General features: G+C 44.4%; 1 protein-coding gene across 6 annotated transcripts in view; it reads right to left on the reverse strand.

Annotated features, from left to right (window-relative positions):
• PPM1J (protein phosphatase, Mg2+/Mn2+ dependent 1J) overlaps positions 1 to 18,082 on the reverse strand; it is a 237,970-nt gene that overhangs the window by 18,696 nt on the left and 201,192 nt on the right. For 4 of the 6 annotated variants that reach the window (XM_069633331.1, XM_069633334.1, XM_069633332.1 and 1 more), the window contains 2 exons: positions 15,547 to 15,654; positions 3,757 to 3,908 (listed from right to left, as the gene is read on the reverse strand). In XM_069633331.1, coding sequence (XP_069489432.1) covers positions 3,757 to 3,908; positions 15,547 to 15,654 — 260 coding nt within the window. The remainder of the gene's footprint in view (positions 1 to 3,756; positions 3,909 to 15,546; positions 15,655 to 18,082) is intronic. The other 2 variants (XM_069633336.1, XM_069633333.1) reach the window with 1 other exon arrangement.

Genomic DNA, 18,082 nt, shown 5'->3' on the forward strand with positions numbered 1-18,082 from the left:
GGATGTATATGTTTATCAGAGTGGTTTACTATGATGTGTGTATTCTTGAAACACAAAAACACATATTTCTACCAACTTTAGCTTATAATATATATATGTGGTCCAAATTCTATGTTTCAAATCCCTGCACCACCACCTAACTGAAGTATATGATCTTAGGCAAATGATTTTATCTCACTGTGATTATCCATGAAAAGTAGACGTCCTTAGAAATTATTTTGTCCACGTTGTACTCTAGAAACTGAATATCCCACATATTCTATTGATCCATAAATAACAACAGTGGCCAGTCATAGAGCACCTGGAGACCATAGAAATAGAGTGGTGCACAGTATAAATCAGCATAACATGACACAGTTTAGGATATATTGCACATCACAAATTATGTTTGCGTTTTGGTTTACTCATGACAATTTCTTTTCCATGACACCATCAAGTATCAAAGCTTCATTGCACTTCCTATAACATAATTTTCTGTGTTTTCACAATGATGTAAATAAATATGCAAATGAAGGCCTCCTGCACGTTTATTGTCACACAGACCTTCACATGTCATAGAACCTGCCCTGGATATTGAGAAAGGGTATCATTCTGTACCGAAAAGTGCTCACTGATGTAAAGACTGGAGAGGGTGTCTGTACTCCTGCTCCCTATATGGCACAGGAGAGGCACAGAGGACCCCAGCCAAGATTCTCTACTGTTGGTAGCAATGGATGAACAATCAGGGCCTAGCTTCTCACGAGGTGATGCAGGCTGGTTCTTAAGTACAGTGTAGTCTCCAAGCACCCACAAAGGAATGTCCACACACTGTATTAGTTAATACACAGTCTTTATATAATTAATATTCAAGGTTATGTACAATATCACAATAACTCACTTTGTACTTGGTTATCAATAATGGCAAATATACAGTTCTACGTGATACCACTAGATCTCTTTAAAGTGCATCAACTGTACGGTTAAATAGCACACAAATCAGTTCATAATGGAAACCAACAATAGATATAAGAGGAAAGCAGTTGGTTAGGACAAGTGGCAGAATACTCGCCCTGATACCTATACACAGTTCTGTGTGGAGATCCCCCCACTTGAGCAACCTGTAGAATAAAAATATATCACAAGCCCAGTCCACATATTGCTCACAAGAGACTTTCCAATAGTTCTGCAACCCCAAAGTACCTGGCGTTGTAGCGTTCCTCTTCTGGGAATCGACGGCCCTTCTTGAGTGCTCTCGCTTTAAGGCAGGAGTCACGGGTCGTCGAACGTCCGACGGAGAACAGGGTGAACTACGACGGTGAAGTTGCAGCTTCTTTCCTAGCGGTGCTCGTCGACGGGGAAGCGTAAATATCCTGCAAGGAAGAGGCGTGCGGGGCACCTCGGTGTTGATAGTTCAGGACCGCAAAGAGTTTGAAGAACTGTGGCCCAGCAAGGGCATCGAGTCTTCGGCATCTCTGTGGTCTTTGGGTGGCGGGAAACCCACAGGCGGATGCTCCTCAGCGCATCGACAGCCTGGCCTTCTCCGGCGGGATAAGGCGGGCAGCAGTGCGGATGAGCGCGTCCGTGAATCGAAAGTTCTTAGGCAACGGGAGCACGGTGGCTCCAGTCGGCGATGGTGGTCGTCGACAGTGGCGGACAACAGTCCGGGAGCTTCTCTTTGGGATTCCGCGCCAGTCCCCGTGTACGGTCGGCAGCCTGTCATAGGTATGTCTACCAGGGAGTTTTGCCAAAGATCAGTTGGTGCATGATGGTCCCTCGTAGCTCGTTAAGAGGACGCCTTACCTGGTCCTCTCTGGGTCATTCCTTGGAGTCACAGCAGCTTTCAGATTGATGAAGAAGGGCAACAGTAATTCTTCTCTTCCAGCAGGGCTTCAAGGTCAAGCTTCAGTTTCACTCCAGTTACTCTTCGTAGTTTGGACTTCAGCTTCTGAACACAAATTCAGAAGCTATACTAGTTGATCTCCTATTCATTCTTCTGGGTCACACTCAAGCAACCAATCGGTCAGAAGGGCATTCATGCAGGCAGGCAGCCAATCAGGTGCATAGTGCATTCAGGCCATTCACTTCTCTCCAGACACTCACAACAAGTTATGTGTATTGGGACAAGTACCCAGCCATTCAACACTCCACACTGCATTCATACCAGTTTCGGGCAGGGCTGTCTCAGTCATTGTGTCAAACACCAGAAACCAGACATCCACAACAAGAAGTGCATATTGGTCACACACTCCATTCACCCAGGTCCCACCCACAGGGTGTACCCACAACATATAGTCACTGGGAAGGCGCCAGCCAGTCTGGCCTGGACTTCATAACAACACCAATATGGAACTTCCACCCAACAGCCAGTCAGGGGAAAGGGACAGAGCCAGGGCTTCCCAGGACTTTGGGAAAACGAGGTAACAGGCGATAGAAAGCAAGAAGCCACAGGGGCCATCTTGCTTCCCATCAGGAATCAACTGATTCCAGTGGCAGGGCCTGGGTATCCCAAAATAGAGGATACTCAGAGCACCTGCCAAATTCAGCATGGTGCTGCCACCAGCCCATACCCTGTTCTGTGGGCCACACACAGGTGCCTAAAAACATACACTAGGGGCACAGGGATGTACCCCCACCCATGGGAGCCATACGGGTATTCCATGGGTCTGTACACCAAACCAAAAACAGGAAGAACTGCACTGACAGGAGTCCCACATGAACTACTGGGTAGAAAACAATACAGAACACAAATGAAAAAGGACCACAGGACAAGGACAGGGAGGCCCTGTTCCTCCAAGGCATGTCCAGCATCACAACTGACATATGTTGACAGATTTTACAGCAGAATTGCGTTGGCTACTCCTTTAGAGAGACTCTTTTCACAAACACATGTTTTTCATATGCACTGGAAAAACACTGGTGCGCTCCATTATTTCCGGCTAAAAGTATAAACACTGATATACACAGATAAACACCGACACACACAAAGTTTTCCTTTTGTGAAAACACTGGAAAAACACCACGGAAACTGACAAAATATAAACACTGAAAACCAGAAACTATAATCAATGTGACTTAAATGCTCCCCAAATCTGGTAACAAGGAGGTTGAAGAATATAGCTTAGCGACAGATTGCTTAAACCTATTTGGATGAAGAATTCACTCTATTCCTGGCTAGTTGGACAAGATTCACAAGTTGTTGTAGCTGAATCAGTAACAGGATTTAATTTAGATAAATCCTATTTATTACCATTGGTGGTTTACTTATAGGACTGACCCAGGCTAATCTAATTTATAAAGATAATTCAAAATATAGGTAATGATTTCATAAAAATTATGCTAGAACCAACTGCCCTTCTACATAGTGAAGTATGTATCCCAAAGGACCGGCTCATTTGACTAGGCAGAATTGAACAATTCCCATACTCTTATAGCATGAATTTAAACATGAAAAAAAGGGTCTTCACTAAGAAATCCATTGCATTCTGTACAAAATAAAAATTTTACTCGGATCACCTGAGCATTACAAGAACTTGAGTGAGCCACTGCTTGATGCATTTGCATAACTCAGGATATAATGTAAGGAGAATGTTTCCATTTTGCCAGCATAAATAAAATAGAGCGGAAAAACCATCAATACCATAAATAGAACATGTAGATTTAAATGTATCTGTTTTAACACAGGGCACTCAAACAAACCAGGCAATATAAGCTTACTGTATCAATCAAAATGCATCAATGCTATTACTTTGTCAAGTACATTTGTGGTGCTGTTATTACCTTCTAGGATGATCTGGTCCATATTCGGAGAGAACATTGGCTACCACATCAGCCACTTCTTTGTCATTTGTAACGTCCCAAAGGCCATCAGTGCCCAAAACCATCACGTCATCAGGACAATGGTCCTGCTTCGCCAGGTCATAAACCCTCACCTGTATGGAGAAAACACTGGAATTACTCTACATATATAGAGCTGGCAATTACAATTCAACCAGTGTGTCTTGGAGTATTTGTATAATGTTGGCAACCCCTCCATATGTATTTCATTAGATATGTATTTATTTCTGGTTGTAGCAATGCACAACATGCAGACAGAGTCACTTCTGTAAAAGCAGCACAAGGTAGAGGTGTGAAGCAGGAATTACAGGGGGAATATGCAATTAGGGAATAGACAAAGTATTTGGTAGACATGCATTCTAGATGTCAAGTACCAAGGAATTAAGGGAATTAAGGGAGATAGTCATACAAGTGGCCATTTTGGACCTTTAAGGTTGAAAGGCCTGGTGAAACAATTGGACCCTCAGTGCATTTCAGATTTTTTTGCTTGGTGATCTAGTTTAATCTTTGAATCCTGGTGCAGACTGTTTCCCAGCTCAAGGCGTTTGACAGCAAACATTTTTCCTCCACATTTCTTGCGTGGTAGTGTGGATAGGTGAGTTTATTTTCAGAAGGGAAACAACAATTCCCGAACAATCTGCTGGTGATGTAAAGGATGCTGCACTCAAATTGTTTTTTAACTGAAATCCAGTGTATGGTTTGAATGGTCTTGAATGTTGCCAATTATCCCTAAGCCTAGGATTAGCCAGGCTGCTGTGGTTTGAATAGTCTGCAGTCTTAGTTTAGATGGTCTTGAATGTTGCCAATTTTCCATAGGCCTAGGATTAGCCATGCTGCTCTGGTTTGAAGAGTCCACAGTCTTGGTTTGGATGGTCTTGAATGGTGCCAATTTTCCCTAGGCCTAACTTTAGCCACGCTGCTCTGGTTTGAATAGTCCACAGTCTTGATTTGGATGGCCTTGAATGGTGCCAATTTTCCCAAAGCCCAGGATTAGCCATGCTGCTCTGGTTTCAATAGTCCACAGTCTTGGTTTGGATGGTCTTGAATGGTGCCAATTTTCCTGATGCCTAGGATTAGCAACGCTGCTCCGGTTTGAATAGTCCACAATCTTGGGTTACTTACCTGGGAAGGCCGATCTACGTACAATTGCAGTAGCCGAACTTTGTTGAACTCAAGGCCATGGTGATTTTAGGAATTTTCCTAAGCAATTGAAATCCATGGTAGCATTTGCTTGTCAGAATATTTACGTTAAACAAGAGGTCACAGTTACAGATAATGTCCAGGTCCTAGTAAGACTTCTTCTTTTGAGACGTGTAAAGAGAAGAAGCAGAGCTCATCATGTTTGAACTAAATCGAGGCAAGACAATCAACTTAGCTCGGCTAGAACTTTCTTCATTCAGCCGGACAGGGGGGAATCCCTTATAGTCACTGTGGCCTACAACATAGCGCAAGTAAAACTTAAGCCATTGTTACGCTATTTTTTAGCTTAGTAAATCGGCTCCATATACATTTATATTGTGCTGATTTACTAACCAAAAAGAAATAGCGTAAGACTAAAATTACTAAGCTAAACAAAAGCACACATTTTATTTACGCTATCCTTTAAGCTTAGTAAATCACCCGACTAGTGTTTTGGCATCCTTTATTTCTAAAAAACAAGAGGGATCCTGGGAGTTCCTCTGCCCGACATTAGTCCCGGTTACGAGATCCTTACCCTGATTCTTTAGCTCACTATCTTTCACAGAGGAGAAATATCCAAAACAAATCAGTCTTTGTCCTGCCCTGTGGCAGTGCAGCACCGAAATGCTAGGCAATTCTTCTGTGAACAAGAGTACCAACAGCAACCCGAGACACGTGTTTCTGTCTGGTTGGATATCCTCAGTAGGGTGGAGCTGTGCCTCTCTAAGAATAGTGAGCAAGGAGGTTGCTGTTGGTACTCCCAAATTCATTGAAATCAATTTCACAATCACCATTTCTTGTACATGCAGTAGTATAAAGAAAATATAAGGTGGTTTGAGGTGGAAAAGATGGAGAGACTTGTCATATGTGTAGGGATGGATATTTAAAGTTCAATTGGCAATCATAAGCATTGCTTACTCATTCGTTCATTCAAGTAAACTAGTCAAACGTAGATTTCTCTGGGGCAAGAGAGTCAATCTTTGGCACTGAAAGATCCCAGATAATCAAGCGTGAAAGAAGGTCCACATGAAATTAAGGGGGTTCAGCTGCATTTCCAAACCGACTATTCAGAAAAATATGACCTCAAAATAGGAGGCTCTAAGGCCTAAGGCCTTAAGAAGTGACTAGAGAGCTGGCCTCTCACAGACTGGTCAGCTGAATATGAATAATCAGATGGTAAGTGTTAGCCTATGTGTCCTCGAGGACCACCCACCTGAAAAAAGGCCCTGTTAAAGGTATATATATATATATATATATATATATATGGGGGTGGGTTAGGGTTATATTTTATGGTAGGTGGGCTATGGTGGGGCTGTGGGAGTTCTCCCCACGCATATAAATGCATTCAAAAGTGCATTTGTAAAGGTGGCTTTTTCGGCCGCGGGATTTTATGCAACGAGATTTTCACATAGAACCAAGTGGCATATGTCAATGCTTGACCCATGAAGATCGACCCAGGTTCACGCGCTGCTCTTTCCCAGTTGGTGTTGCATTAATAATGACTCATTGTAATGAGTGTGCTGCCCTCTTCCTTCACTTCTTTCCAAACATGCAATAGACTATGTTAGCCGTTATATTCTCTGTGTGTGAGACTGTTTTGTGTGTGTTGTGAGTGTGTCAGTGTGCATGGGTGCATGCATGTGTAGTTCAGTAAATAAACACATTGACATTGTTCAAGACTTGTGTCTCTGCTTCTGAGGCTATTTCCCATGTCAGATAAACCCACCATGAGTGATGTTGGTATTTGCTGTGAATATCTGTGGCGAGGGAGTTGAAGAACTGGTTCTATGTCATTTCTTCGACGGGTGCAATTTCAATATGTTTTTTTTTACGAGTATGTTTCACCGAAAAAACAAATCGAAATTGATGTTTTTTTATATACAAGCCCCCATCCCCTATTTTCTATTACCTATTCCTGCACCCCCATCCGTTATCTATTCTTTTGCAAACCCCCCTATATATTTTGATGAGTTTCTTTCGGTAAAATGTACTCATTAAAAAAAAGACCAAAATTGCTCCCGTCGATGAAAGAATGCTATCCCATAGAACTAGCCCCCTCTGAATGGGCGTCAATGTGAATTGATACCCTTGTGAGCAGGTTATCTCTGAGTGGTCTTCATATATAAATTAAAAACCTGACTTCTGCCACACTATAACTCGCACCCACATGCGAAGTATTGGAAGGATTGTAGTAATTCACAGCATACCAGCATGTTTCACGAAATATATATAATCGGAGCATTGGGGTTAGATCCCATTTATATAAGTGTGAAGTATATTAAAGTGTAGTATGATGCGTAATAGAAATAGACTGTAATAGCACAATGTACAACGTAACATGTTATTGCACATGCCAGAATAAAGCTACCTCAGTTTGAGCACAATGTAAATATATGCACAGCATTATGTAAAAGCAACCTAGCAGTCATATGCCATAACCAGTGTGACCCCACTATGATAATATGTGTTAAGCATGAAAATAATCTAGTAATGGACTAGTAAGTATAGTATGGAAAATAACATATGCACACACGAGTTATCATTGTGAGTTTTTATAATGATGAGGGCCCCTAGCCATGTAAAGAGGATAACACGTTTCAGACAATCATAATTGCAATGCAAAGAACGTCTCAGGAGACCCGTTCCCTCATGCAAAGCAGGATTGAACCTTGAAGGTGTTTCAACTCCTCCCCCAACCCTCATGATGCCAGAACAGATAAGGAGATACTTAATAATGATGTTTATACAACTTGCCCCTAACCTCCACAGCAAGACTTATGACCATTGTGGTATGTCCCTTTTTGTGACCCATCCTTTCAATGTGCAATATAGCCCTTACATTTAGTGCCCTCTTTGTTGTGTACCAGATGGACATTCCTGACCACACAGTAATTTGAACGCCTTGGCCCTGTAAACGGTATATCTTGTATTATACTAACACACTGTTAAACTGCCCATTAATAGATCTAACACTGAGCTTAAGAAATGCACAATGACCTATGCCCAGTGATAGCTAACCTGAATTTGAGAAATGTATTTTCACTGGTTATAAGATTCACAAGTCTTAGCATCCGCCGGACACGATAGAGTGCAGTACTGGATGAATGGGAATGTGTGGCCACAAGGGCAAATGTCAAGCGTTTATCAATAAGTAACAACATGAAAGTTGCCTGACACCGCATACCAACCTGATGAGCCCAGCTGACCGATTGACCTGAACAGCATCATCACAGCACCACGTGAATCTGCACCAATCACAGCATGCCGACCCTATAGCACCCATAGGCCATAGGTGCCCGTCCCTAGTGATCAATCCCAACCCTTCATGTGCCCCCTAGGCCTCCCCTCTCCAGGATGACGCAAAAGCTGTATAAAAATGATGTGGAAAATGTTTTCTGCAAAGCGCTCTCGGCTTGAGCAGAGTAGATTTTGCTTACCCTATTTTAGATATAAGATTTTTGACTTCACAAGCACTTGGTCCTGGTCTCATTCCCTTCATGGGTGTGTCCTATTTGACTCTAATTGAGAGAATTAAGTGCATTTTTGGGGTCTTCTCACTTTCATTGTGACCCCGACGCGATAGCATTCTTTTTGTTCCTTCTGGCACGAGACATCCCCATCAAGACCCGGAGCGCGCCCCCTCAAGAGCTACCCGCCAACGGCAACCGGTACACCTAGACGTGCGCACGGAGTAGGGCGAGAGGGTACAGGATCCCCTTTACAAAACCCACCGTACCACTCACTGGGCGTGGTCTCTGAGTGTGGGGCGGCGCCCTGACCGATTGGGTCCGGAGGGTCTCGGATCAAGACGGACACGTGAGTATCAAGTGAGGGTGATCTCATAAGTTGGGTGGGAGTCAGATTAGGAGGTTTTGGGAAATAGGGAATTAATAAGGGTGGGATAAAAAGGGAGGTACTAAGCTCTAAGGGGGAAGGTTTGGGTCTGTTCTATATTCCACTCTATTCTTTTTCTATCGCATATGGCCATTAGGACAGTGACGGGAAAATAAGGTGCAAAGAGGATAGTACTATCTTGACTAGTACGGGATATATATGGAGAAATAAGTTGAAAACGTAGGGGTCTCAGAGGACACGGAGTAGAATTATTTAGAAACGCTTTTTTCCTACTTTTGCTTTTCTTCTCCTCCATTCTTGCTTGAGTATAGAAAGGGTGCAGGGAGGGAATTCCTGAAAGGTGATGGAGAATTAGGGGAATATAAAGAGAATAAGGGTATTAAGGGCAGGTAGAGATTATGTTGTCTTTTATGTTGTCTGTGTTATTCGTTGCATGTGCTATGTTTTATGTTCTAAGATGTTGTTTTATGTAAAAGCATTGTTCCTTGCTGGTGAATATTAATGAAAATGTTTTAAAATTGTGTTGAAGGAAATTCGTATATTGACATGGTTTATGAGTAACAAAGTGTGAACAAACAATTTTAAGAAGTGTTTTAAAATATAGTGAGCAGGTTATAAAGGAACTGTAAGGTTAACAGAACATTTTCATTGTTTTGAGTAAGTACCTAGAATCCGATAAAATGGGCGCAGAAACACCTCTGGTCCATATCTGTAAAACACTGCCAGGGTATGCAGAGATTATTATTAAGCATCATGACCAGTGGGTCACAGAATTGAAAGGGGAGGGTCTGCCACAAGTATGGCCCGAGGGAGGGTCCTTTGATAAGGCTATGTTAGACATGGTTGCCACATGTCTGTTTATTAAATACAAAGGGAAACAACTGCAGAATCGAAGAGAAATATTAGACTTGTGGAGACTTTTCGAAGAAGTCCCACCAGGTAAGGGTGGAGAGCATGTCACATCTTCCCTGACAACAGCTGGAAGCAAAGGGCCCAAAGAGCAAAAGGAGAACAGATTGGAAACAACACATATACACCCCGTACTGGCTAAACCAGTGCCCGCGGAGGGATATAGTGACCCCATATATGTAGCACAGTCCCCTTCACCATGTGCAACTAAGCCAACAGCCACAGCACCACCACCATATGACAGTCAAGGAATAACCGGCTAGGTGAATACCCCCACACTAGATATCGCAAAAATTCACACAAGACCTAGATACACGATTGACATTGGCCCAAACAGAGTTGTCCCATTTAAGAGGCATGTGTGAGCAAGGGGGGCCACCTACCCCCAGGGCAGAGCGGGGTACGAAGCCCCAACCTAGTGATGGGGCGGCAGAGGATGGGTGGAAAAAGGGAGAGATACTATTTTGAATAAATGACACCCCCACAAGAATAATAAAAATAACTACAGCTGGTAGCGAACGCGAGGAAGAAGAGGGAGGGATGACATCTGATCGGGAGGAAGAAAACTGGTGTGACTTAGAGGAGCAGGAAGAGGAGGAAAGAAGGTTGGGGACAGCTACAGGTGGGACATCTTTAGGAGAAGGGTTGTCCCCCATGGAAAAATGGAGGGGGAGACTAAGGAATAGAAAAGGGAACATGGCAGTGCTAGGGAAAAAAGGGAAAAAGGTGAGTACTGGAAACGGGGGGAAAAACCTACAGCTACCACTCATCCACAGGGGGGCGGGAAGGCCAAATTCCATACACTGGGCTCAAATAGATAAGGCTAACCTTCTGAAACAAGTGCCACCACTATCTGGAGGTGCTAGTAAATGTATATATGCATTTGAAAAACACACGGCGGGTGTACCCCTAGCTGTGAGGGATGTTAAAAGCTTGCTGGTATCTGCAGTTGGAGATCAGGCAAACAGGTTTTGGGCAAAGGCATGCTTCCCAGGAATAACATTGGATCCATACACTAAAAATGAATTGGGTCTTCTGCCTACCTTTGGCCATGTTCGAAAAGAGAAATCAGCCCAGTAAGGACCACCATCTGTCACCCCATGAGATTGTGACAGGTAGGAGAATGCACACAGCTCACTCCCCTTTGCGCAGACAATCAGACACACACAGAAGTGCTACAGTATTGGGAGTAGAATTTCATGAGGATCTGAGACACCTCACGGGTGCAGCGCGAGCCATAGCAAAATAAATCACACCCCCTTTAACACAAAATATGGCCACATATACGACCACACTAGCCACAGATATCCAAACTGCCAGCTGATGACAGGTGACATGGTATATGTAAGGAGTTTTGTGCGCCGATGGAACGGGCGTAGGTTCCATGGCCCCTACAAGGTAATATACTGTACGCCCACTGCAGTGAAAGTGCAGGGTCGACCTTATTGGGTACACCTAACAGACGTCCGAAAAGCTCACAAGTTCACAGATTGTGTAAATGAGGAAGAGAGTGTGAACGAACATAATACACAGACGTAGTTAATTAGTGAGAAAAGAATTACATAAACACTCGACCATGGAAAGAAGGAAATGTGTGACGTCAAAGAAATTTTCTGAGAAAGAAATGTAAATATAAAAATGCATAGAGGTTAACTATTGAGTATTAACTATGAAACAGATAGCGATGTATATAAATATTCGTTGATATATTGACATGTCCCATTGTGTGGTCTCAGTTCTTACTTTCTCTTCTGTCTTTCTGTTTTCTTTTCTTTTCTCCTACCCCTTTCTCAAGCCCCACACGCATAATGCAGCCTTCACGAACTCCTCTTCCTCATAGTGAAAGATATGATGAGGAGGAAGGGAGGAACGCGAAACAAAATGTATTAAAGTATAAGTGTAACACGTAGGGTGGTAGAGATACAGAAAACATAAGCTTTAAATAAACAAGGTGAAAATATGAATGTATATGCTTAACAAACGCTTATATGTTGTTCATTAGGAGCTACAAGGGCTATGGAAGAGGCCCAAGCGACAACCAGCAATAGAGTAGATAGAAATAGAAGAAGAACAAATGCTTATCCAAGTTATTCCTATGAATGTGTGTTGTTTGTATGTGCCGTAATATTCTTTTCAACATTGTTCGGCCTGCTGCTGTACTGTGCTATTGCCCCTTATTTCAATTGACATGAACGAGGGGGGTGGTGGGATAAAATCAATCAAACAAGGGAGCCACCTGATATGGGATGGCTTCAGGTCAATTTGGGCACACGGAAGCCACAAGAATGAATCGCATAGCAATAATAGCATTAATGATGAGATTATACCTACCTCCTCAGACCCCCACCACTTCAATGATTCCGATTTTAGTGTTTATTCAATGAATGACCGAACGCCCTCCGAACTCACGTGGGTGCAGAACCACCCATATCCAACCACAATGTCAGTTGCACAAGTCTCACCACCGGATAGTGTAGATACCAGAAAGGAGGACAGTTATGACAAACACATGGCCAACCACTATCTTAGACTGTACACAGAATGGGAGGAAAAAGAGAATGACAAGATGCCCCAAGAGAATAGGGGGGCTGTCACAGAAGAAGGAAGAGGGGAACACAACAAAAAAAATGGGAGGAGCATTATAGCTTTGGTCTTGACACAGTAGATGATCCCCAACACCCACATCAAACAAACAAATGATACGCTGGCATGAGCAACACGACCAAAGAAACAATGAAAGAAAGTTGTTACATGTGCTCACTTTACCCCATACCTCAGGTACTCCTAAGGTATCGTTACCACAATAAATTCCATTTGCAGAGGCACAGTGCCTCCTACATCTCGCGCTATGCAGAATCAAAAACACGTTTCAAGCACACACTGTTTCGTTTGAACTATTGCAGAACGAATGCACATGCTACTCCAGACCGCAAGGGGTGATACATTCGGACAATACTTGGCAGAATGAGGAGATACTATGCAAAGCAGAAGCATTGCGAGGACTGTCCGAAGAAAAATTATCATGGGTACAGAGAACATGCGCTCCCGTATGGACTGAACATGTAGCAAAACTCACATGGATTTCAGCACTAGAGAAGCCCTTCAAGTTACAAAAAGACATTCCATAGGAACTGTGTTTCCGTGGAGAATGCATGAAGGACGAGGGGGGAGCACAGCTCAGCACCTGGTTCGCCAATATCTTTTCTTGGGTACCTTCATGGATGACAGTCAAGCTACTAATACCACTCATCGTTTTCCTGCTCCTCATTTTTTGTGTGTGCCAATTAGGTTTCAGGTGCTGCGCTGATGCAGTACCTAATGGTGCGTTAATGATGGTGACATGCAAGAGTGCCACCAGTGAACTGTAGCCCTTGAAGCCAGCCCAGACGAAAACCCATTAGCACTCCATTTTCTGTGCCCATCATCTCCATTTTGTTTTCTCATAATGGCAGGTCAGCCATGAAACTAGAACGCATGCCTGCAGCTCTCCCCTTGAGACGTGCACAGCGAGCAAGCTACTCCCCCCACCTCCTCCCCTCTGTCCTCCCTGCAGCCGTCCGGTTCTCATGGGAGACTGGCCACGCAAATGAAACAAACTTTGCACTGTATCTTCTGTCTTCTGTCTTACCTCACTGATCTAGCCGTGGCCCAGCCCAAGGCCTCGCAGCAAAGAATCATTCATCTCTACAAAACCTGCCCCCACCATGCAGACCCAGGCCATAAAGAATACCACCCCCATATCCTTTGAACATGTTTGAACAACTAAGAATGACCCTCGAGTATGTACTGTTTATTTGCATTTCAATATAAGAAAGAAGTGCCTTTCTTCACTCAATTAGAATGGGTTGTTCATGAACCATTTTCATTTTACGCAAAGTATTGGAAGGATTGTAGTAATTCACAGCATACCAGCATGTTGCATGAAATATATATAATGGGAGCATTGGCAATAGATCCCATTTATATAAGTGTGAAGTATATTAAAGTGTAGTATGATGCTTAATAGAAATAGACTGTAATAGCACAATGTACAACGTAACACGTTATTGCACATGCCAGCACAAGGCTAGCTCAGTTACAGCACAATGTAAATATATGCACAGCATTATGTAAAAGCAACCTAGCTGTCATATGCCATAACCAGTGTGACCCCACTATGATAATATGTGTTAAGGCCTGCATGAAAATAATAATATAAGTATAGTATGGAAAATAACATATGCACACACGAGTTATCATTGTGAGTTTTTATAATGATGAGGGCACCTAGCCATGTAAAGAGGATAACACGTTTCAGACAATCATAATTGCAATGCAAAGAACGTCTCAGGAGACCCGTTCCCTCATGCAAAGCAGGATTGAACCTTGAAGGTGTTTCAACTCCTCCCCCATCCCTCATGATGCCAGAACAGATAAGGAGATACTTAATAATGATGTTTATACAACTTGCCCCTAACCTCCACAGCAAGACTTATGACCGTTGTGGCATGTCCCTTTTTGTGACCCATCCTTTCAATGTGCAATATAGCCCTTACATTTAGTGCCCTCTTTGTTGTGTACCAGATGGACATTCCTGACCACACAGTAATTTGAAAGCCTTGGCCCTGTAAACGGTATATCTTGTATTATACTAACACACTGTTAAACTGCCCATTAATAGATCTAACACTGAGCTTAAGAAATGCACTATGGCCTATGCCCAGTGATAGCTAACCTGAATTTGAGAAATGTATTTTCACTGGTTATAAGATTCACAAGTCTTAGAATCCGCCGGACAAGATAGAGTGCAGTACTGGATGAATGGGAATGTGTGGCCACAAGGGCAAATGTCAAGCGTTTATCAATATGTAACAACATGAAAGTTGCCTGACACCGCATACCAAACTGATGAGCCCAGCTGACCGATTGACCTGAACAGCATCATCACAGCACCACGTGAATCTGCACCAATCACAGCATGCCGACCCTATAGCAACCATAGGTGCCAGTCCCTAGTGACCAATCCCAACCCATCATGTGAACGCTAGGCCTCCCCTCTCTTGGATGACACAAAAGCTGTATGAAAATGAAGTGTAACATGTGTTCTGAAGAGCACTCTCGGCGTGAGTAGAGTATATTTTGCTTACCCTATTTTAGATAAAAGATTTTTGACTTTACACGCACTTGGTCCTGGTCTCATTCCCAATTGAGAGAATTAAGTGCATTTTTGGGGACTTCTCACTTTCAGACTACACACCCATGTCTGCTTTCCACTAGGGACATCACACATTCCGACATCACTCAAACATCTCTCAGATAAGACACAAGAATGCACGTACGATAGGCTGCAGTGTGGTGGCAGAGAAGGTCGTTCAGTTCTCTGGCTGCTCTGAATATTGGTGCTCTGCATTTGAATAACGCCCACATTCTCAGTGGCCTGATTGGATGAGATCCTGCACCACAGTGATCCTTGAGCGAGTGAGCTGTGATGAGAGTACAGTGAATGACAGACGGAGTGAGGCTGGCTGAGGTGAGACTACGCCAGGGGGTTTGTCCCCACATCTGGTGTAGATGTTTCATTTTCAACACTCCGGCTGCTGACTGGTTTTTACCCCTAAACACTTGCTCATATCATACACCATCAGTGGCAGAGTTGATGTCTGACATGGCAAGTATTTAGAAGTAAAGACCAGCCAGGAGTCACCCTTTCTCAGATGGCTGGATACGTTTTTCCCCACAGTGACCTATAAATTAAACTTACAGGTGCCACCACATAGCCAATAATAGGTAGAATGGAAAATGTGTACTCACCTCCGGTAAACAAGACAGGAAGGGCTTGATGTGAATGTTGGAATTATAGACCTTAAGATCATGATCCCCAAGGCCACGCGTCACTCCTATTGTGGCCATCACTCGTGCCTACCAAAAAGCATACACAAAAAACACAAATAAATGCAATAGAAGCTTGTACATTATTATCTATCTGAAGAAACATTCAATAATATAAATCAAAAAGTGGAGTGGACGAAGAGTGGCAGTCTTGCAGGAGAGTCTGTTGCCCAGTTCTACTCTTTTCAGCGTGGGGGAGGACCCTCACATATAAACCCTTTCTATCCGCGGAGCGGACGCGGAGTGGACGAAGAGTGGCAGTCTTGCAGGAGAGTCTGTTGCCCAGTTCTACTCTTTTCAGCGTGGGGGAGGACCCTCACATATAAACCCTTTCTATCCGCGGAGCGGACGCGGAGTGGACGAAGAGTGGCAGTCTTGCAGTCATGTCAGCCAGGGCTGCAAGGGCAAACAGAGAAATGCGGGAAACTGCCATGAACCCAGAGCAAAATGAGCCTCTAAGAGAGCCTCCAAGAGAGGAAGAAATGGAAGAAGAGGGCAGACGCCTGAGGAGCGCCAAACTAAACCAGAAACAGCTGAGTCATAAACAACAACAACAAACACCAACATTTATGGATTCCCCAGAGACATTACCTCAAATGGGCTCCCCAAAACCGACGCCCCAGCAAGCGCCAGCAAACACCATAAAGGTATATCCAACCAAAAGCAAAGTCTTCCGGCCTCCAGTCTCAGAAGATCCCAAAGCAGCCCAGCATGACCCCCAGGAACGATCAGCCTTAACTGGAGGAGCAACTGATGACAAATGGGCAAAGAGCCTGGAAATCAAGACAGCTGTGGCCATGGCTGGCCGGAAAGACACCCGGCCGCCACTCCTAGCCGCCGCGGTTGAGCGGGACCCCGCGGAAGCGGCCCTCGAAGGAGGACCGCGGTCCGCGTGGGACGGCGGGGAGGGGCGGACGGGGCAGGAAGACACGGCCAAGGCGGACAGAGCCGCCGGGAGAGCGAGCCTCGGAGTGGGAACTAGGCCTGCCGGTCTGGCGCAGCACCCAATACCTCCCTCCCCCGGAGCCCAGCTGAGCGCTCCTCGCCCCACGGCGGGAGCCCTCGGAGGAGGGCTGCCAGACGTGGAAGCTGCTGAAGGAGGGGGGGGAAAAGAGACAGATGGCACGACGGCCCCAGGAGAGGCAGAACCGGAGGAGGTGGCGGGCACCCCACCCGAAGAGAACGGGCAGGGGAAGCCCGACGGAGAGCTGCACATCAACGGAGTACCGTCGACGTGTTCACTGGCGGAAAGGAAAGTGAAAGTGGTGGCTCTCATTCACAAAGAGGCGGAGGAAAGTGCAGAGACCAGTTGGGTCCCAGAAAAAATCAATGTACAAGGGCCATCAAACCCCAATAAAAAGAAAAGACAGAGAACAAGTTCCCTGCCTCTCAAGAAACTCAAGAACCGTATAACAACGAAAAACAAGTTTAGCAGCAGAACGAAAAAAGGGCCCCAGAAGCCCGAACAGCAACAAAAAACACCTGACCAATTGTTGATCAATACAAACGAAAACGACCCACCGCGAGGAGAAGGAGGGGTACTTAAAAACTCAATAAAAGATTATTTCTACGCAAACAGCAGACATAAAGCAACAAAAGAGTACCCGCAGAGGGAACTTACAGATCTTGAAATACTCGAAGCTTTAAACGACTGCCTGCCGGTAGCAAAACTACGCAGAGTTGAGCAATACGTTAGCGACAACCGGCCGCACAGTAAAAGACGGCCCTCAGGAGAAAGCAACAAGCCACAAGGGCAGTGGATTGACAAAGTGGGGCCTGAGGGGGAACCACCGTGCCCGACACTAGCCCAAAAGATTTCCACGAACTCACCAAGAGGCCAGCAAAATTTGAAACCGACAAAAGTCACAGAGAAGGGGGAATTGAAGAGAAACTCGGGCAAAGACCTAGAAATGGGGACTGTCACGTCTGAGTACATAGAAAACCCCCACACCATCCAAGAGGAGAGCCTCATTACAGTTGACCCAAATGACCCAATGGACTTAACAACAGAAATAAAGGAAGGCTCCTGCAACTTCAATCAGGCAACACCCTCACTGCCCGAGGGTATCACCTTGAACGTTGATAACTTCACAGGAACATACAGAGATAAAGTAAATAAGACACCAAATAAAATGCTGGGTCCAGAAAACCTCAACCAAGCGGGGCTCTGCAAAGTCCAAAACGAAAACACGACAAAAGGTAGGCCACCCATAGCAGACCCAGACGAATCTAATCAAGAAAACCTTACGAGACCCCATATCAACCAAAACTTGAATATGGGGGGAAATGACATTCGAAGTCCCCACATCGACAAAAACCGAAAAGGAAGAGCCTCACTAGAAACAACAAGGCCAAGTCGAGGCAGCTGGTCAAATCAGACAACAATCTTAACTGAATCCCCCTTAAGAAGAACTCCGTTACAGCACTCGACCAGCCCGACGGATTCCTCAAATAAAAA

This window comes from Ambystoma mexicanum, chromosome 13 (assembly GCF_040938575.1).
Source record: "Ambystoma mexicanum isolate Mex_15411 chromosome 13, UKY_AmexF1_1, whole genome shotgun sequence".
NCBI lineage: Eukaryota > Metazoa > Chordata > Amphibia > Caudata > Ambystomatidae > Ambystoma > Ambystoma mexicanum.